General features: G+C 41.3%; 1 protein-coding gene across 5 annotated transcripts in view; it reads right to left on the bottom strand.

Moving 5' to 3' along the window:
* The window catches only part of EZR (ezrin), a 53,974-nt gene extending 32,215 nt beyond the window's left edge, over nt 1-21,759 (bottom strand). The window contains exons 1-2 of one of the 5 annotated variants that reach the window (XM_048487961.1): nt 21,625-21,759; nt 19,985-20,080 (exon numbers count right to left, since the gene is read on the bottom strand). In XM_048487961.1, the coding sequence (XP_048343918.1) occupies nt 19,985-19,996 (12 nt within the window). In that variant the 5' untranslated portion in view covers nt 19,997-20,080; nt 21,625-21,759. Of the gene's footprint in view, nt 1-19,984; nt 20,081-20,528; nt 20,548-20,865; nt 20,947-21,077; nt 21,204-21,394; nt 21,552-21,624 lie in introns of those variants that run through there. The other 4 variants (XM_048487944.1, XM_048487970.1, XM_048487953.1 and 1 more) reach the window with 4 other exon arrangements.
* Nucleotides 21,760-22,639: the final 880 nt, after the last annotated feature.

The raw sequence follows: 22,639 nt of genomic DNA, 5'->3' as shown, positions 1-22,639 counted from the left end.
TTACAATACCATCTTCTACTTTTGTAATCCACTTTCTGTACTGCTTTTGTTTGCATTGTCTTCAGATATGCAAACCTAGCTCTATTGCATCATTTATTGGTATGCAATCTAGCTGAATTGTTTTTATATTTTGTAATCGACCTAGACAGAGAAGTTACTTCATACAGAAGTAACATGCTAAGATGGCTGCTTTTCACTGCACATGCTTTATTTTCCTTTGTAGATTGAAGTGCATTGGTGAGGCAAATATATTACTATTAAGACTGAACTATGAAGATCATACCAAAGCCCACAAGCCAGAAGAGAGATCTGATTCTGATAGCCATCCTAGAGGAACAAGCAATTTATAAAAGTGACATTCCTTGTTCGTATATTACTTCTGAATAGGAGATTCTATTCAGCTGTCAAATCCAACAGACCAATCCAACCAACCATGAATACCCAAGTTGAGGGCAGTGGATGCTGCATTGTATCAGATATGAGAGACAGATGGATTGAATCCCTTTGTGTCTGTGTAAAAAACACTTTGAAACACTAAAGATATTTTGCTTTAATAGAAACAAGTTTCACCCAAGCTGCTGACAAGACACTAGACCACACAGCTTACTTACAAAATATCTCCATGAAGAAAACCAATACAGCAAGGACTCCTCTCAGAAATGGGAAAGATATTATATGAAGAAGTGCAATGGTACAAGACCACCACCAATTTCTTAATCAGGAAGCTGTGGTCAGAACTCTTAGTCTGAGTATTTCAAGCTCATAAGTAGTAAAGTGCTTAAGGGAATACATGCAAGTAATATATTCGGATATAGCCCTATACATGTGTTAAAGGAAATGAGAAATATTGAATGAATTTTGATTTTCAAAACACTATCATATCAAACACCAGCAGCCAGTGTATTGAAAGTGCATACCCAAAGCCTTTTTTTTTTAAAAAAAGTATCTCAATGTATCTTAGGACATCTATGCAGTGTGTGGATTTAATGATTCCAAAAGGTTTTAAGAAGCCATTTCACAGTACAAAAAAAAAAAAAATCTAACTCCCAACCCCACTTGGGTTAATTTAGTTTAAGTGATAAGATTTAGTTCTAGCCTCTTCTTGAAGAACATATGTAACTTTATTCCTTGCAAAAGCTGAACTCCCTTATATTGTTTATGCTTCCTGGTGTTAACCAATACCCACCCATGAAAAGCAAATTTACACTCAGTTGCTATGGAAAGCATGAGAGCTATGTTTCTTTCATATTTCTCTGCACTTGCCCCTTTCCAAAACATACAACCTGCTTAAAGAAAATCAATGTATTCTGAGTCCCCTACAGGTTTTTGAATCATCATTTCATACTTGGATGGGAAAGAACTTTTGGGATAAAAGCACAAACCCATGCATAGAAGAAGTCAACTGTGCATGTCACCTTAGCAATGTCTCCTATCTTACAAGTTTGCTACAAGATTAACAATAAACACTAACCACAGAGGAACATTCATACTTCCCCACTCAGCATGGGACACAATGACCCAAGTTCCTTTTCAGTACCAACAAATGGGAAAGTAATTGAAACTTAAAAGTCCAGTCTACAGCTAAAAATTAGTGCCACACTTGCATGCAAATGCTTATCACTTGGATTCCCTCATCTTAAAGACTTCCAGGTGGCCAACCACCACCATATGCCAAGCAGTCCTGAGCAACATGTGGAACCTTCCTTCAGCCTAAGGAGCCTTTTGCCCACTGAAGTGGCTCTCATAAAAGCTTTTAACAAGCCTTTTCTCACTTCAAGTTCCTCAGAGCTACAGGAAGTTCCCCCAGCCTAAGGTAGGATATCAACCAGTGCTTTTCAATGGAGGCATGTTCAATGTGTGAGACAGCTTTTGGCAAAGAGCCAGAGAATATGGTATGTAATTCATGTCCATGATGGCTTTAGGGTGAATTACTGCTCTCGCTTATCTATATTAAAGGCACTGTGTGGAAGTTCTTTAAACATTTATTTATCTATGGCAATCTTGACCTGTGCTATAAGAGATTCCCCCATCCAAGTAGTAACCAGGCCCAACCCTGCTTGGCTTCCAAGATCAGACAAGACTGCACATGTTCAGGGTGGTATGACTGAAGGCCAAATGCTCCAAGAGATTCTAAGAAATACATTTTCCAATACATTAGCTAGGCAATACCTCCTACTGAAGGTTAGGTAATCTGCTGCAGTTTTACTGGAATGTTTTATTAGCAGCATGTTTTTATTTTGGTGCTGATTAAAGCTAGTCTTGGGATCAGCAGAAATTGTCTTTTATCAGCTACATCAAGGTCAGGAGACTTATGTGGGCCATCTTCCCAGAACAGGTTGAAGTTAATGCTAAGAAGCTTGTCTGTGTGGGGGGAGGGGAAAGGAGCAGCATAACCTCAAGATTCCCATCACCTGCAATTGCTTTGCCATGAGATGACAGAATGCTTAAAAAAAATTGTGACCCAGAATGGCCCATACCACTCTTTAACGCAACATCTTCTCTTTGCAATACACATTTCATGCTGGATGGTAGCACAACACAGATGAATGTAAAGTAGGGAGGATAGGAGTAGCTGTTTGTTATAACTTCAGGAGGGAAGTGAGGTTGAGGATTTGCTGTTTCCCCCCACCTTTGCTTTTGGGGAACCACATTCATTTCAGCATGACTAAATGTACAGAAAACATAGAGTTAAAGGGGTGGGATGGCATCTAAAATTTAAGCTGTTTTTGTACAGAAAATGAGAAATGGAATTGTTGATGCCTTGATGAATGTCTTTGTTGCATGGAACGTCTGTAAATTTGCAAGTTCCATGGTCTCCTTGATATTCGAGAGAAGAGCTTTAATTGGTCAACCAACCATTTCTAGACACTCAACATTATGCTGTGATCAGATCAATGCATCTTTAGAATCTTTATCCTCCTACCCAACTGATAGGCTGGCATCCAGAAGCTTATGCTAGGCTTGCTCAAGGGACTGGGCAATGAAGTGAGATTTCTGAGTTGTTTTTCTATGACCAGAGGACTCCAATAACGTGTCATATTTGTTTTGTATGTTTTAAAGAGTGTTTTGCCACATGGTATAGAGTACTACTGTTCTGGAAACATACACCTGCAGATCCTTTGGGCTCAAGGAACTAGGTGGACATTTTTAAAGGATCCCAGCTAAATCAAAAAGTAGAATCTCAACAAGATACTTTACAGACTTCCAATTTTCTTATAATGAACTAATACTTCCATGTTACCTTTGCTCAAAATATACACTTTATAAAGTAAATCTTGAATCAAATTAAAATGCACAGATTTCAACATGTAAGTAATGAAATTCTTATCCAGATAAAATATGACACTTCTGATTTGAACTGTAAGAATCCCTGTTCTAAGCCTTCCAACTATTGTTGACTTGGGAGCAGAAGGAGAATTAGGAACACACAAAGTACATTCCCCTCAACAGAAGTACATCCAGAAACTCAGTCAGCCTGAACAAGCTCAATGTTATTGCCTGTACCACATTAGCAGACATGTCAAACTTGCTGCAAATGTCTATATGTTAGAGGTTACTGAGATTATTCCTGTGATGGAGAACATGGAACAACTGAGAGTATGGAAACTGCTGGCATTCCCACTGAAACTATGGCAAGTCAAGTCATATGTGATACTATTTATTAATACTAAGTCAATACTCAGAAACAGAAAGTGATGGATCAGCAATAAGAGAACAAATGAACTTGCTTACACTGAATCAGACCTCTGGTCCATCAAAGCCAGTATTGTTTGCTCAGGCGGGCAGTGGTTCTCCAAGGTCTCAAGCAAAGGTCTTCTACATCAACTACTACCTGATCCCTTTAGCTAGAGATGTCAGGGATTGAGCTTTACTTTTATGTCTAACAGGTCATGATTTGTGGATTCTAAAAACAGCAGACCTAAAGTAGGGCAGAATATTAAATTCTGTTGCCTTCTGCATGTCCAGTTATCAGTGCTTTACATTACAGCACCACTTCATTTCCCCATAGTTTTTTCTTCCAACTTTGATGCCCTTTGTCTGCTTGTGGTTGCAACAATGCTGAACATAGCTTGGGATATAACTATTCATAGCTTGGCAATTCATATATTCAAAGTTTTTCCATATGAAGAAAAAGAAAAAGAGTCTGGATGCTTTTCTCAAATGTAATGAGTCTCAAAGGATCTTACAAACTCCTCTTCCTCTCCCCTTATGGGGTAGGTGGGGCTGAGAGAGTTCTGAGAGAACTATGACTAGCCCAAGGTCACCCAGCAGGCTTCATGAATAGAAGCAGGGAGACAAACCTGGTTCACCAGATGGGCCTGTCACTGTTACAACAACTCATGAGAGACACAAGTATCACAGCTGATCTGATCCCAAATATAGAATGGGTACTTTGAAGCAAGTTGCTTTTCAGTCTGTCTTGATCCTCTTACATGGAGGAAAATATAGGGTATATGTAATATTGCAACTACTGGCAAAGTGTGAGAATGGCAGAAAACACTAGGAAAGAGTGTGATCAATTATTCAACCCGTTACTATAGTTTCCAGCACTGTCAGATATTAAACAATTTCAACAACTTTTGAAAATAAAGGTTTCTTTTCTTAAAAAGAAAAGCTTGCTTTGTGGTCTACCATCTGAAAATAGGAATTGTGTGTATAATTGACACTTCTCAAAAGGATGCTGAAATGTTTGACTCCATAACATTATCATTTAAAATTTAGCACTGTTGGTCATTGTCAAAGACCTGGGGATATCACAGCATATCTAAAAAAACAGTTTCTATGTAGGATAAAACCCTAGATCTGGATCTAGTCCAGGGGTCTGCAATCTGCGGCTCTCCAGATGTTCATGGACTACAAATCCCTTCAGCCCCTGTCAGCATGGCCAATTGGCAGGGGCTGATGGGAACTGTAGTCCATGAACATCTGGAGAGCCACAGGTTGCAGACCCCTGATCTAGTCAGTATAAACTTTCCACTTAAGAAGACTCTTCACAAATCTGTACAGCTTGTCCAAACACTATACCTTTATTTTCAAGGGGGAAGGAAATTCTAATGAAGGTGTCTGAAAATTAGAAACAAGGCACATGTTTCTATCTACACACATCAGTTAGCACTGCCTAAATTTGGGTGACAAGTGATTCATGTGCTTTTTGTATCACAGAGGCTGTCAAGAAAACAACAGGATCATTGTACAAGAGGTCAAACAAATAGAAAGAGAATGAGTGGGCAATTGTACTAAACTCCTCCCTAATTGGACTGTTTTGACACAATAACTATATGTAAATAGAAAGTTCGTTAACAAAGAAGTTGATAATGCTACGACAACAGATGTTCAGTTTCATTTAGGAAGCAATATAATACAGAAGGAAGCTTATGGTGTGTGTTGGGGGAAGAAGCAACATAATTCAGGACTAGACATCATACCTGACTCTTGTCTAACAGACAAAAAAAGTAAAAAGAAAAAGTTGTGAAAGTGGCGTGGGGTTGGAGGAGAAAATTAAAGCCAAAATACTCTCCTCCACAAGAACTTAATCCTCAGCTTTTCCACTGTAAAAATGAAATATTTATCCTATGAAATAATCTTGTACGTAATGAATAAGAAACTTTAAGATAAGAATTTACTCACTCAAAATGCTAAATGCCACAAGCATAAATAAAACCATTTATGCTTCTGGCAATCATGAACTCCACTAACAGCAAATTCCATAATCCAATTGCTTGCTGTTCCCTTTTGTCTGTCTTGAATCTACTGCCCACCAACTTAATTGAGTGTCCCTCCTAGTATTATGGGAACAGGAGCAAAAGCTTCCTCTATCTCTGTTCTGCAACCAATAGATTTCCATCGATACATTCAAACAAAATATCAAATCGACTAAACAGAGGTGTATTTCGGGAAAATGTAGCCTGGTGCAAAATCTGAGTTTTCCGCCCTCCCTGTATGAGCGGCCGTCCTCCCCCACCACAACCAAACAACTTTTTTTGCACCACGTATTGAAGTCAGTGTAAAGGAGGAGGAGGGGGGGGGGCGATTTTCCACCTCCCACATGACTAAATGGCTGCAGCCCGGGGACATTTGACCCCACCAGTACACCAGTGGAGATGAACATATTGGCAAGTAGGCACCATGCAACTTCACTGCACCCAACCTGGAAGAGGATGCTACCCTGGAGCTATGCTGGTGTAAAAGGGGACACCAGCACAGCTGGTCGTGGGCTAGGGGAATTCCTGGGGGAGGACCTGACCGTAGTGGAATCCAAAGGCCTTCTGGCCCAGGAATAACCCTGATACAACACTCTGTCTTGCAGCACGACAATATGTGGCATTAAGTAACTTTTTTCTACAGAGTTTTCCAGGCAGCAGTGGGTTCCCTTTTCCCCCACGGACCAGCACTCCATTGGAGCTGCACTGACCAGCACTCCATTGGAGATGGCATGGCTGTACCGCAGTGGCACTGTCCCTGGGTACCACCGAACTGCCCCCCCTCCCCGATTGGACTGCAAAGTATTTACACCTTAGGCTTATGCCAGACTGTACTATTTTACATAATGAATTTATGATAAAGTTTATGCCTACAGTATTACAATTTATTTTGATAAGAAAGTACTGCACATACTTGAGTGTTCCCCTTACATGTTCACATTTTTCCAGGAAGAAAAAAAAATCTCCACCTTCAAAGTTTCAAGATAATTTACATCTCTAGCTCAGCACTACCTTGCACTCCCAAGAATGTGACAATATTGACACAAAAAGTTACCATGCAATTTAAGGAGCAGAGGTCTAGCACAACTCAAAATCTAGCCTTCTGTTCCACGTTCAAACTGTAATACACAGAACAAGTCTGGCCTCAGAAATTCAGGATCTACTGCTGGAAGCAATGAGGCATGTCAAACTACAACTCAGTGAAAGGCCTAAACAGGAGGGCCAAAATATGCATTACATTTGACACATATCCATGACTACCCAACCCAAATTGTAGTCAAAGGTTACAGAAGAGCCCAATGTTCAAGTCTCTTGTAACCCAACACTACTCCAAATAATGCAAAGGGGAAGGAAGGGCTTCATATTTGCCTCTTGTACCATGTTTGTCAGTTGAAATGGTTGAGGGGAGGGGGGTGGGTCTGGCAAACACAGGAAGTGGACACACAGAGCCAGAGGGTGGTGCCAAGAACAGCATATGAGGGAAGAATGATGTCCTTTCATCCTGCAGCATCTGGGAACCAGGAATGGCAATAAGACCTTTTTCAAGGCTAGTCCCTGCTGCAATGTTTGACTATGATACATGTGGGCCACCCGTATCCTGAGCTGTATCTCATTTGAGATTTAGGTTAAACAATGTCTACATATAGAGAATGTATGTGTTTCCCAAATATTTGAGTAGTTTAAGCACTATAGTAACCTACCTGTCAGCAAAAGACAGGGACCAAGGACTTAAACTGAATTCCTATCAATTAACACAGCAGTGATATATAATGCCTATGAAGCAAGAATATTCAAGACAGCAATCTGAAGATGTTTGATGCAGCTATTTATAAATGATTTGGAACATGCAGAGCCTAAGTCTTCTGAACACCAGATCATTGAGGGGAAAAGATGCCTCTTTCTGGAATAATGCTGTTCGTACAACTATTCCCAAATTATTCAGTTCTATAGTGCTGATCTTCATGATACAAATAGCCACAGAAGGTGGGACGCACAAGGACAGAGGGTTCAGAGCAGGGCAGTACTGAAACCAAGTTGTTGGCGCAGCCAAAGGCAGACAACAGATGGGTATGCACATTGGCTTAATGGCATATGACAGCAGGCCTCGACAAACTCAGATCAACTGCGCAACCTCCAAAATTGTGCAACCAGTATCAATACCTTATTCACAAGGCACAGATCTAAACAAAATACCAACTTTATTGACCAGTTTTCTTCAGTGCCATGAAACTCTTATTTATTTTTGAAATGAACCTATTAAACACACACATTCTTACACTGTACAGGAATTTCTAAGGATGAATGAAGTGCCATGCCCCTGGCAAAAAAATTGTGCTGTGACAGTGCCTAGTGTGCAAGGGCTGGAAAGCAGATTAGGGCTGCAATTCTAGGCACACTCGCGTGGGTGTCACTTCAGAGGGTAAGTCCTTGTTAGTCTGTTGGAGCAGAAACAAGCCAGACTCCAGTATCACCTTAAAGACTAACAAAGTCTTATTCTAACGTATATATATTTTTGTGGCACAGGGCCCATCTATTTTTACTTGAGAGTAAATCCCATTGAACTGAATGGATTTATATGTTAATAGGATTAAGTTGGGAGAGGCCTTTGTCTGGAAGGGCAATAATGTAGAAACACACAGTTCTAAATTCCTTAACAGACAGAACATCTTAGAATTCAAGTTTTCAGGGGGATTTTAGGAAGAGAAGGAGGTTGACAGGGACGAGCCCTTGGACATATCATTCAATTATATGTAAACTATAAAATCCTGCAAGCTTTATTTGGAAACTATGTTAACTCATATTTTACTAGTTATTCCTTAATTTTTTAAACATGTCAACCATCTGCCCAGGAGCAATTATGGTGGCTTTGAAATGATGGAGTACAAACACAACACATTTAAAACCTAAAGATGTGCTCTGGACTGGGGGGTGGTGGTTAAACCAAAATATCTGTAGTATGGCACATAATCAGCTATTCAGGGAAAAGTTGAAACAATACTTGTGAATGTTTTATACCCTGCCTTTCTACCCAACAGCAACCCGAAGTAGCTTTCATTGCTCACCTCTCCCTTCCTCCATTTCATTCTCACAAAAATCGTGTGACAGTTTAAGGCTGAGAGTGTGTGACTAGACCAGCGGTTCTCTACCTGGGGGTTGTGACCCCTTTAGGGGTCGAACGACCCTTTCACAGGGGTCGCCTAAGACTCTCTGCATCAGTGTTCTCCATCTGTAAAATGGATAAATGTTAGGGTTGGGGGTCACCACAACATGAGGAACTGTATTAAAGGGTCGCGGCATTAGGAAGGTTGAGAACCACTAGACTAGACCAAAGGTCAACCAGCAAGCTGGCAAACTGGAGATTTGAACCCGGATCTCTCAGACCCTAGTCCAGTATTCTAACCACTACACAGCACTACTATATTTGATTTAATATGTGTTCCTATATTCTTCTCTTACGAAATGCTGCAGAGCGAAAGATACAGAAGGATTCAGACCTATGCTGTGAAAGGAACAGAGGGGGCAGTGCTTTAATTATTAAAGTGGGAAATTCCTCCCATAATATCAATCAGATAAATGCATGCTACTACTGTGCACTGAAGAAAAGGCACTTTGCACATGACCACAGTACTCTTGTCACCTCTCTTGGCATTGAGAGGAAATGTTATCCTTACCCTGAACGTTGTGTTTTTCTGTAGAAAGAGGAGGTAGTGCTTAAAACTGCTCCCTTAGCTATCAGTACTCATCAACCGCGTATTTCTTTTGTTGTAGCAAGTGATTCTGGAATTTAAGCCCACTTAAGCATTATGCCTCTGCAGTTCTTTTGCCATATTTACAGATTTTGGGGGAGGTGAGAACAGGAACTTGATAGTAATAGTCTGCCAATGAGTCAAAGAATTCTGCATATGCTCAGATGCAAAAATGCTTCCACACAGCCAAGCTATAGCAAGAAGGCTGGTAATTGATGATTTTTAAAACAAGATACCCTACCTAGCCAAGGGACTCATTTCTTTCATCCAGCCTCCCCAAGGTCCAAACTACTCCTGAAGTAAATTTCTCACAGTAAACAGAGGAAGAAATCCATAATAGTGCAATTTTCTGTCTAGTTCTCTCAATTATCACTGGTGACATAGAGAGAGAAACAGAAAATAAAAGAAAGAAAGAAGTAAAGGAGAAAATGTTATGAAATAAGGCAGCAATAATGCATTAATTCAGCGGCTTAGTGATCTCATGACAAGCTCCAGCTCCACAGTAGTCTTGTAATTTTCCTTCCATCATTTCTAGAAAAGTAACAAGATTTTTAGATGTTTAGTAACTGCCATTTTTAGATGTTTTAGTCATCCGCAAACCAAACCAGCAATTGGGACACACAGTATACAGAAAACCTACTCACACAGACAGATATCTACACAAAAACTCCAATCACCATCCAGGGCAAAAAAGGAGCACCATAAAAACTTTGGTACATCGTGCAAACAGAATCTGTGAACCTCACTTCCTACAAGATGAATTGAATCACCTAAACAGGGCTTTACAGGCTAATGGTTACTCTAACACAGAAATCAGAAGGGCTGCAAGACCAAGAACAAGCCACATGAACAAAGATAAAGAGCCATCTAGAGGGAAGGTGTTCTTACCATACATCAAGGGAACCACTGATCGCATAGGAAAACTGATGAAGAAGCACAACCTACAAACCATCTACAGACCCACTAAGAAAATTCAACAGATGCTACGTTCAGCAAAGGATAAGAGGGATCCTTTAGCTACTGCAGGAGTCTTATCGCATACCATGCAGCTGTGGACAAGTCTACATAGGAACCACCAAACGGAGCGCACAGACACGTATCAAAGAACACGAAAGGCACTGCAGACTATTTCAGCCAGAAAAATCAGCAATAGCAGAACACATGATAAACAAACCTGGACATAGAATATTATTTGAAAAAACAGAAATTCTGGACCACTCTGAAAGCCACTACGTCAGACTACACAGAGAAGCAATTGAAATCCATAAGCACATGGACAATTTTAACAGGAAGGAAGAAACTATGAAAATGAACAGAACTTGGCTGCCAGTGTTGAAAAATACTAGGGTCAAGACTGTGTCAAACCAGCTCCACACAAACACAGGATGACCATAGACAAAAGAAACAAAGGCCAGGATACTTCTATTCAGATGCTCCCACCAGTGACCTTGCTATCTACAGGGTTACTCCCAGGCTATAGTCTTCATTGTTACTCATACTTCTATTCAGATGCCCTCAACTATTGACCTGGTTGCCGCCTTTGTGACTCACAGACAAGGTTTCCCCACCCACCCTGGACACTCCAACAGATATATACTCCACTCGCTTTCCCAACATCAGATCCTCTGAAGATGCCAGCCACAGATGCAGGCGAAACGTCAGGAGAGAATGTTGCTAGAACACGGCCATACAGCCCGGAAACCACACAGCACCCAAATGAGGGAACTGTTTGCACGTTTCTCCTCATATCTCTGTAAAGAAAAGGGCTAGACATTTTTTTAAAACCATGAAAACTAGAAATTCATAAAAGGATAGAACATACTGCCCCCACGTGTTCCTAGTAGGCATGAGCCTACTGGTGGCTGCTTCTTATACAACTCATATTCCACTCTAACTTCTAAGCTTGCATGTGACTAAATCAGAAAAGATGAAGAATATGAATAAAATGGCTGTTAAATACTCGAGTCTATTGCTACAACTTTGCCGGTCCTACAGAGAACAAACGTTTCTTTTTTGCCCCAAGTTTAAGGCTTCTAGTACTGCTCCCATCTGCCAAGCACCAGAAGCAGTGATTCTGTTGGAGACAGCAACCACCCACCCAAAAACAAATGCTGCCAAGGTACAGCAAGCCAGTGACCAGAACTGCCCTGGTAGGCATCCAGAACACTATCCAGACTTTGTGGATTTTGTGTCTCGTGGTCTCTCATCTCCCTTTTTTCAGTCTTTGCTTTTGAAAATCTGTGCATATACCTATATTGCAATGTCCTCCTGAATAGAGCGGAACGTACTTCTGAGTATGTATGCATAAAATCAGATTACACCACATGTGTTTTCAAGAAAGGAAAATCTTAGTATCTGCCAGTACCACTTTATTTATTTAAATTACTTGGTGCAAGTTCAATCTTGTTGGTAGGGCACAGGTTCAATGGATATATTAGGTAAGTCACTCTCAGCTCTGTTCTTTTGGTCATCAGCCAAAGAACGCAACCAATATCAAAGGGCCGAAGTCTGGATAAATACCATAAAATGCTTCAAAGAGTATAAAGTGATCCCAGTGTTGCAACTGTAACACTTTAACTATCACAGTAAACTTCCAATGGTCATATATCTCTCCTTCAACCACATCAAGAATGGTGGAGAGCAGCACGGGAAAGAATGGCTAGGGGAGTGAAAAGATAATCTCTTTTCTTCTGAAACTGGTATGTGAGAATTAAATGTTTAAGCCAGGTAATCCCCATATGGATGGCACTCAGTCAGCCACTGGGGAAGAGTGGAGAACTACTGCGAGTCAGGCCCTTCTTAATTATATGACTAGACTAAAGCCATAAGGCTGTTCAGTTGTTGCAGTGAATTGAGGCAAAAACATCCAAAATTGTTCAACGCACATAACAGAAACATGCGAGAAGAATAAATTAGGATAAGCTTGAAACCGTAAACAAGAAATGGAATGTTTAAACATTTCAATCTTGGGTGCGAGTGAACTGAAGTGGACTGGATTAGGACATCTTCAGTCAGGAATTTGAAAAGGAAATTACAAAAACAGAAGAAACAGAGCTGCTTTAATAGCGAGATATGTAGCTCAGGCAGTTAGAAGCTATAATGCAAAGTCTGACCAAATAATATCAGACTACAAGGAACGTCTATCAACACAGCCATCATTTAAGTTTATGCCCCAACTACAGATACTGATGAGGAAGAAACTGAAAGCTGCTATGCAAGTGTCCAGGAAAAAAGTGATCACATACCTAAATAAGATGTGCTGATAATTATAGGTGACTGGAATGCAAAAGCAGGAAACAAAGCAGGATCAAATATTGCTGGTGGATTTGGGCTAGGAGCATGAAATGAAGCAGGAGAGCAACTCATAGAATTTTGTAAAGACAACAATTTGTTCAGGCAAGCAAATAGATGATTGTATACATAGACATCACCGGAGGGTGAGTATACAAATCAAATAGATTACATAACTAAAAGCAGAAGGAGAATCTCTATTCACTCTGCTTAAACAAGATCAGGAGCCAACTATGATACAGACAATGAATTGTTAACACTGAAAATTAGACTAAAGCGGAAGAAAAACACCAGAACATTCATAGTGCCAAAATACAATCTAAGCAACATTTCTGAACAGTTTAAAACCCATGCAAAGAACAGATTTGCATTATTAAGTTCAAGTGAATGTGAACCAGAAAAACTATGGATTGAAACCAAAGATGTTAGCAAGGAAGGATTCTCAAAGACTATTCCTGTAGTCAAAAGGAACTAAAAGACTTGATGGATGACTGAGGAAGCTCAACTATCTTGCTGAAGATACATAAGAAGCAAAAGTAAAAAGTGCCAGAAACAGAATAAAAAATCTAAATGCAGTGTTCCAGCAATTCACATGCAGAGACAAAGACAACTACTATAATAACCAGTGTAAAGAAACAAAAAAGAAGAACAAAACATCTGTTACACAAGATTCCAGAAATCAATAGAACTATTTTAAATCGGAGAAACAAAATCCATCAAAATTTTGACAATAATATGCCAACAAATATGGAAAACAAAACAATGGCTTCCAAACTGGAAATGATCACTTTATATTCTGATTCCCCAAAACGGAGTTGTCAAAGATTGCAGCAACAATCAGACTATTGCATTAATTTCTAATATGAGTAAAGTAATGCTCAAAAGCAACCAAGACTGTTACTATATATAGTCAAGAAATGCTCAATGTTCAAGCTGAATTCAGAAGAAGCACTTGAGATTATACTGCAAGTTTATGTTGGTTGCTGGAACATATGAGATAATTTCAGAAGAAAATCAATTTGTGTTTCATAGATTACAGCAAAGCATTTGACTTGGAGGATCATGAAAAGTGATGGCTAATTTTAAAGGAAATGGGTCTGCCACAGCATCTGATTGTTTTGATGTGCAACCTGTCTCTAGACATGAGGCTACTGTTAGACAGAATATGTAAAAACAGAATGGTTTCCAATTGCCAAAGGTGTTAGACAAGGATGTATTTATCTCCCAATCTGTATGCAGAATAGCTCATAAGGAAAACTGGATTACATTTAGATAAAGGTGGAGGGAAAATGCTAAAGCAGGACTACAGCTGAACATCAAGAAGAGAAAAGTAATGACTACTGAAGAAATGCTCAGTTTTATAGTAGACAATGAGAAAACAGAAATTGTTGAAGACCTTCTATTCCTTGGCTGCATCATCAACTAAAAAGAGAACTGCAACCAAGAAATGGGAAGGAGATTGAAACAAGGAAGGGCTGTCATGAAGGAGCTAGGAAAGACTCCTAAGTGTAAGGATATGTCATTGGCACCCAAAACCAAGTTAATTCAAGCCGTGGTATTCCCTATTATTATGTATGGGTGTGAACAATGAAGAAAGCCGACAGGAAGAAAGCAGATTCCTTTGAAATGTGATGTAGGAAAAGAATGTTATGGATGCCATGGGCTGCCAAAAAACAAATAAGTGGGTTCTAAATCAAATCAGGTCTGAACTTTCCCTAGAAGCTTAAATGACTAAATTGAGGCTGCTGTACTTAGATCACAAAATTAGAAGAATCACTGGAAAGGACAATAATGCTAGAGTAGGTTGATAGCAACAGAAAAAGAAGAAGATCCAACATGGGATGGACTGACTATATAAAGGAAGCCATGGTCCTCAGTTTGCAAGACCTGAGCAAGGCTGTTGATGGTAAGACACTGATTCATAGACACTGATTCCAGAATTTTGGTGCCTTGTCTCAGGATTCTCTGAGAAGAGATTCTGGCAGCTTTCCACCAAGGAGTAATTATCACTGGTTGAGGGTGAGTCATTCATCATCCTCCCTCCCCAGTTCTGGGGACCCACAATTTGACAAGAAGAAGAAGAGTTTGGATTTATATCCCCCCTTTCTCTCCTGCAGGAGACTCAAAGGGGCTTACATTCTCCTTGCCCTTCCCCCCTCACAACAAACACCCTGTGAGGTAGGTGGGGCTGAGAGAGCTCTGAGAAGCTGTGACTAGCCTAAGGTCACCCAGCTGGTGTGTGTGGGAGTGTACAGGCTAATCTGAATTCCCCAGATAAGCCTCCACAGCTCAGGCGGCAGAGCTGGGAATCAAACCCGGTTCCTCCAGATTAGATACACGAGCTCTTAACCTCCTACGCCACTGTAAGCGGGGTCCTGGTGGGGTCCCTGTATTCATAGAAACTCCAAGATCAGTGAAAGCAGGCAGGCGGAAACACCGTCAAAAGGCTGCTTTCCTCCATTAAACTATTTAAATGCCTTTGTTCCTTCGCTCTTCCCTCTCAATGGTATGATTTTTAATTTTTTTCAATTTTGTATGTGTTCATAAATGAATATATTTTTAAAAGACATTGATTCATAGGGTTGCCATGAATCAGAAGTTACTTGATGGCACTTCACACACGCATAATTCCTATATGATTCTTCTTTCCCCTTCCCAGTAACTATTACCAGCCAAATAGCTAAGTAAGTACTGATTATGCACAAAGCAGAGCATGCCCTGTACTACTAGACACAGAATCTATAAATCTCTGGCAGAACCATGTGACTCAAATCACTGTTAAGTCAGCATTTTGCCCTCTGACGTTTGTCAGCTGCATGAGAGAAACAAGTTTATCTCTGCTAGGTATTGCTCCTGGTGCCAGCTGACAATCCCAGTTCAGATAAAATTATGAACATAGTTGTAAGCAACTTTTTTAATTAGATGAAATAACTTTTCCTCAACCAACAGAACATTTCTGTGTAACTAACTAGAGTTTAGGAAGTGATACTGTGAATAGGTCATATTATGGAGATTGATTGACAAATTTTTCTCACTGATCCATGCAACTTGATTGAAAAGTGTAGAAAGCATTAGGAAAGGAGGGCCTTCTGTATCAGCAGAGCAATACCAAGGGTACAAATGGAGCACAAGGGATGGAATCGATTCAGACTGATTAAAGCCAAATTATGACAGCAGAGGCTGGAAAGACTCCTATGGATATTAAATCCAGCAATAAATTGGGGGAACTCTGGACAAACATACTTTGTGCCGATGGCAAACTGTGTGAACAAGTAGCCCTATTTGTATTTGTGTAACAAACCACAGGCCAGGAAGGAAGAGCCAGCGGGGAGCAGTGCTCAAAGTTGTCATACCGTGTTTCCCCGAATATAAGACAGTGTCTTATATATATTTTTGCTCCCAAAGATGCGCTATGTCTTATTTTCAGGGGATGTCTTATTTTTCTGTGTTCTGTTCGTCGGGCATGCTTCCAAACAAAAACTTTGCTATGTCTTACTTTCGGGGGATGCCTTATATTTCGCACTTCAGCTAAACCTCTACTATGTCTTATTTTTCGGGGATGTCTTATATTAGGGGAAACAGGGTATTAGCATCTGGGTTCCACCTCCTCTCCCATCTGCCATGAAGCTAATTGAGTGCCCTTGGGCCAGTCACTGCCTCTCAGCCGAACCAAACTATCTCAAAGGGTTAATGTGAGGATAAAACAAGGAACAGAGAACCATGGACATCATTCTGAGATCCTTAAAGGAAGGGTGGGATAAATATGTACTGGATGGAAGGAAGAACATCTTCTCTACTAGTTCTATGGTGAGTCATGAAGAGTGTGTATCAATTCAAATCCCTGTTCATTTACAGATGAATGTCCCTGCAAAGTTTACTGTCTCAGTTTCAATTCCACCATACGTATAAAACGAGAATCAAACCTCTTTAGAAAAACTGCTCCAAGAATAAGAAAACTGAAGACTAAAACACAGTTTATACTGCTGAACAACTGTCAATGAAACTGACATGACAAACAGAACAAGATTCAGAGACCAGCAAATTCAATTTCCAGGCCATCATTTTTAATCAGAATGCAGCACAAATCATCTTGAAGCAAAAATGTATCCACTTTGCACCTACATGTATAATGAAACCAACCTGTGGTTCTTCACAGATGACAACTCAAGTTGTCAACAACTAACATATTTATCTTCCCTTTCCCCAAGTCACAGCTCTAGATATTATAAAAGCTCCAGGTCCAACCTGCCACACCTGTGCAGTTATGCTGTCCTAAAGGGCCCATAAACAGGGCAAACCATTACTGCACATTCTTTGCACCATTCTGACCTATGCCTGCTGTACTCTTTTCCACATAAAGATTAAAGCAGAATTGTACATTCATCCACCAGATGCTGGACCTTCTTTGATTAAAAATGCTCCACATAGGTCCTAGTGCCTATCTAGCTCTGTCTCCCCCCCCCCCCACCTCCTGTTCGAACACAAAAATAAAGAAAAAACCCACCAAGGAAGAGGCCACTTTGGAACTTCTTCTAGCCCTGCAAACCAGGGGCAGAGACAGAGTGCCAGTGGGCTCTGGAAAGGCACCTGCAGGGCTGCATGTGGGCACTCTTCTTGTTCAGCATCTGGGGGAATGCAAGTGGCAGAGGCACTCCAGCTCCATGTGTGAACCATTCTGTGTCTTCAGGGACAGAAATTCACCTCCAACAGCTGCCCAGAGACCAATCAATCCCCTCTGACATCCCCCCAGGGCAGGAAATTGGAGTCTTTAACATGACTCTTCCTGGCTGCAAAGCAAGCCAGATTCAGGTCTGCTGCCGCTGAGAGACAATGAACAGGACAGACCCCACTGCTGCTCCAAGCCTTGCAGGGCCACAACACCTGCCCGCCCATTCTGGTATGGCAAAGAACAGCCTCCAGCCCAGTTTGGGGGAGAAAGCAGTCTGCCGTATCTGAGCTGGGCGTGGCGACTCCTGGCCATTTTAAAAAGGCAAGATTTGCCAATAGTTGTTTGATGCACTATAAACACTCTTTCTTCAAAGTACTATGTTTAATTCTGTGCAGAGTAATTGTTTTGACAAAGGCTGCGCTTAAAAATGAATTTTAGTGCTCCTAAGCATTCAGGACTACTTTCTCTTCCACTGTACCACAACTAACAGCACTTTAATCTTTATTTGGAAAAGAGTACAGACCTGTAAAGGTTGTGCACGATTACAAAACTGGTTCTTAGTCAAACAGCTAACTGAAGAAGCTGGATTTTCCTAGCATTTTGGGAGAGCAACTCCCCTGAAAGGAAGAACTTAGAATTTCCCTCTGAAAAGTTAGGCCCTTTTCACTAAACCTGTTTAGATTCAAGAGAATAAGGAACTGGCCCATATATATATATATATATATACACACATACACACACACACACACACATAGCTGAACTGAGTCTGGTGTTGGCTGGGATGGGTGGGGCAGAAATATAATGAAAACAAATGAACAAATAAAACTGGAGTAAAATTCCCAGAACTGGACCAAATAATTTTTTTTCAAGAGAAAATGTTCTTGTAAAAGTGTTCTTGTACAAGAAAGTGTTCTTGTAAAAAAAGAAAAATTCAGTCTAAGCATACCATTAAAGTTTTCTGCAGACTATCAAATATTCAAAAATATTAGCAGCGCTTATAAATATACAAAAATATTAGCAGTCACTTCACTATTCCGGCCCCTCCCTACGCTTTTTTACTCACAAGTACATCCCACCAAGTTCAGGAGAACTTGCTCTCATTTAAGCATGCAGAGAAAACCCCAGGTAAAACTCCTTTGTTTAACCCAACCTCCTTATTACAGCAACTTTTCAATCCTCTGTTCATCCTCACTTGATATTGTAAATACAGACTTTCCTTACAACTGTGCCTACAGCAGGTAGTGGTCTAGGGAGACAAAATACAGAATGGAAGCAAGGAAAAAAGGAAAACATGTTGCAAACTTTTGCTGCTATTGGCTTTTTATCTCTATCTGAATGCAGTCTATATGAAATACTATATACACCCTAAATCCATCACCTCTAGTGCAGTATATACAAGCAATTGCTTAAACATAATAAATACAATGCTACGAAAAAGACATTCTGACATATCAATTGTCCAATCATAAATGTCACACGATATCAATCCATGACTGTATTGGAAGTCTTTAGCAGCTATATGTGTGCTAAGTGGATCATAATAGCCACTAAAGACTTCGGATACAGTCATGGATTGATCTTGCGTGACATTTATGATGAATTGATCCTACTACACTGAGGAACTTACACAGGATTCATAGAGTTGGGCTGTATTTGTGAACATTTTAATTGTACAATCTATGTCTAGGTGCAGTTAGATACCACTTATTCATCTGGCATACCCCATTTACTGAGAATGAATGGGAAAGGTTAACATATCAGTATGATTCCAGAAGGCACTCCCTTTTATCATGCTTCTGAACTCTGCCATCCATATGCAACCTAAGTTCATTATTAAACTGCTTCTTAGATACCAGTTCTGCAGGAGAAGCACATTCTTTCTGTCTCCATGTGACCAGTGAAAAGTAATTCAACACTGCACTGTTCAGTGTGAACACACACAGTCCAAGGTCTGAAAAGGGCCACAGCAATGATTCTGGTCAAAATTAGAGAAGACATCAAGCTTTACTCAAGTGTACTTGAGAAGCCACAGCTATCAGTAACAAATCTGGAAAAAAATATGGGTAGGTCCTAAAAAACTCTCTAGGAAATAGGCATCCTTAAATAGGACAGAGAACCTACTGAGCATGCTTCACATCCTCTTACATGACATTGGCTACAGAAGAGAAAAGAATAACCTAGAACTAAATTCAAATAGCATTCAAGTCACAGAAAAATTCAAATGGCATTCAAGTCAGAGTACAAAAACAAATACGGAAGCTTATAAAAACCACAGAAAGCACAATCCCCACATTTAAACTCAGCTTGTTTAGTCTTACACATATCATGACATGAAAAAGCTCACGTTCTCAACAGAGAAGGGATGTGCAACTTTATTAGGATTTTACAAGCAGAAGAATGAAAACAGAAGGTTAAAAATGCCCATGAAATTACTACTATCCAGAGATTGTGAAAGAAAGAAAATACTTTAACAGGGTGATGTTAAAATTGAAACTAGCAAATCAGAGTTCCCATGTTTTCTACAATTATTCTACAGTCTTTTTCTTAAAAAGGTAATGAGAGTGAGAAACACTTACTGGCTTTGGCATTTTGGATTGTAGAAGTTTTTCTGTTGGTCCAAAAGGAAATAGTCATGCAGCAGCCTACAGTGTTCCTTCTTTCCTCTGTGCAGCCTGAACAGAAAGACCAAGTAGTTTAACAACTGTGTAATAACTAAGATACAGGCATGGTACATAAATTTTAAGGATTAAGCAGCATGTTAAGCAAGCAAGGATGATTCACTCATGACCAATAATTACCTAGTAACGCCACAGCTTCAGAGAAAATATAAAACAGGCAGCCTCACCCAGTTTTTAAAAAGAGCCCAAGTAGAGAAGGTCATTTGGTTTACCACACCCACATGAACAACTATAATCTCATTTTTAAGGGAAGGAGGAGGGAGAGGATAATCTTTTAAAGATATATTATATATATCTTAATATATATAAACTTTTCTCCCAGCTATACCCAAGCGAAATAACTAAATATGACTGCCTGTCTTGGTTGGTGTGGGGGGACATCTAAAAATCCTTGAGGCCCCCCCCTCTGCAACAGCGGTGAATACTACCGTATCTTTACTACCTGATCAGAGATCCATGGGATTTCTTGAGATTACTCTAGAGAAGAAGCCAAGTTCTACAAAAAGGACAAAAGAAGACCGAGGAGGGGAAGTCTCTTTGTCGCAAAGGAGGAAACAATTGCTTGCGTTCGTCTTGAAACTTAAGCAGGGCACAAGAGAGTTTCCCGGTAGGTCCGAGACGCTCTTGCAACCTCAGAGAGGAACTACTGCAAGCTTCCTGTGCTGTTCGAACAAGTTGTCGAAGGAAGACCCCCCGCTCCCGACAAAACACACGCAAGATGCCCCCCCCCCCCCCCGCCTTGCTTAATCTTTAGTAAATTCCCACCGCCAGTTTGCAACCTTTTCAGTGGCTTCGAACTCCCTCCACTTCTCGCCCGAACGCGCCAAAAGGAGGACGGGACTCGCCCTTTCCCCGCTCCGACGCCTTCTATGAGCTTCCGCCCCCGAACCGAGGAGGATTTCCTTGCAAATTAAATCTGCAGCAGATTAAGGCACCGAGCTGCAAGCCTCCGCACGCTCGCTCGGGAGGAAACGAAACGGCGGGGACTCACTTTTTTGCGTAAGGATCGGGGCTACTGAAGGGCAGGGCGCTTCACTGGAAGGGAGTCCGGGAAAAGCACAAAGCTTGCTCAAAACTACAGGGCTCTCTCAGGAAAGCTTTGGCGGAACGTGGCCAACCTCGTCCAAGAGAGACGAGCCGAGCGCCGACAATCCCCGCCGCCGCCCGCAACACCTGTTGCCAAAGCCACGTCTCTCCCGCACCGAGCCACTTCTTCGCGCCACTCGGTCCCGCCCGACCCCGCCGTCTCTCCCAACCAGCCTTTCGAGCGGAAGGGGGGGGGGGGGGACGGGACTCGACAACTCTTACCCCGTAGGCGCGTCCTCCCTACCCGACTGAGCGAAGCGACGGCCGCAGCTCCGCGCGTCTACCCCGGAGGCTCCCTAGCCCTGTGGGCGTCGCTGCCTGCCCTTCCCCGATGGCCGCAATATGGCTGACTGTGGCAGGGGCAGCGCCACAGGACTCCAGCCTGGTCCTCTACCCCGCCTCCCCAGGGAGGCGCCACCTTCCTCCTGGCGAGGGCTCAGCTGGCTGCTCACCTGCGGAAGGAGGCGGAGGTGAGAGTCCCCGCGAAGCTCCGTGATTGAAAAAGGATAGGCAGCTCTTTCCGGGCCCGCAGTGCCTTGACTGCTTGCGGGGGGCGGGGGGGATGCAGTGCCAGTCTTTCTTGAGTAGGGCAGGACTAGTCTCGTCTGGGTTGTTCTCTGCGTTCCCTCCCTGGGTGATTTCCGCACTGCTCTCCCACCTGGAAAATTACTTTGCGGGGTTTCTGAGTGTGCAACTATGACGTGGCATTAGCAACCGGAGACTCCGGGAGAACAAACCACTCGAATTAATCTTATGATTGGTACACAGATACCTGGCCAACGATTAAACACATTTGGGTTGGGCTGACAAAGGAAAAAAAATCCTGTCTACTATGTGCGCAGCGGAAAGTGTCAGTTCACAGCTGATTTACCGCAACTAGGTAGGGTTTTTGAGACCAGATGTTCAGAGGTGGTTTGCCATTGCCCACCCCCTTGTGGGCCAAGAGAGTTCTGAGAAAACTGTGACTGGCCCGAGGTCACCTATCAGATGAGTGTGTGTATGTGGGGGGGGAGTGGGGAACTGAATCTGGGTCCATTGAATAAGAGTCCACAGCTTTTCTCCATTGCACTAGACTAGACTGGCAGTAGTAAATAAAATTAATCCTTTCGCATCTCCAGCCCCAAAACTCAAGGTGATGTGTAACTTCAGGAGTTCATCAGAAGCAGCAATCGATTAAGCCATAGATCTATGAAGGTGGAGGAAAACATGTGGCATACAGATCTTTCTCTTCTTTGTTTAATGCTGTTTCTTTTTTTCTTTTTCTTTTACCTGAAAGGAAGACTAGTATTTGCCATATGTGTCTTCAAGAAAATAGGGGGCCATCTTAACTCTGTATACAAATCAGCCCAAGTTACAGTTTATGTATAGTAATAAAAAAGGAATCTGTGTACACTTTTTTTATAAGAACATCTACTTTTTTATAATTTCAAAGTAATATAATTCAAATGTAATATAATTCTAATCTTA

The sequence above is a fragment of the Sphaerodactylus townsendi genome, linkage group LG01 (assembly GCF_021028975.2).
Source record: "Sphaerodactylus townsendi isolate TG3544 linkage group LG01, MPM_Stown_v2.3, whole genome shotgun sequence".
Lineage (NCBI taxonomy): Eukaryota > Metazoa > Chordata > Lepidosauria > Squamata > Sphaerodactylidae > Sphaerodactylus > Sphaerodactylus townsendi.
Note: the sequence above shows the minus strand (reverse complement) of the source record. Positions and strands in the feature narration are given on the sequence as shown.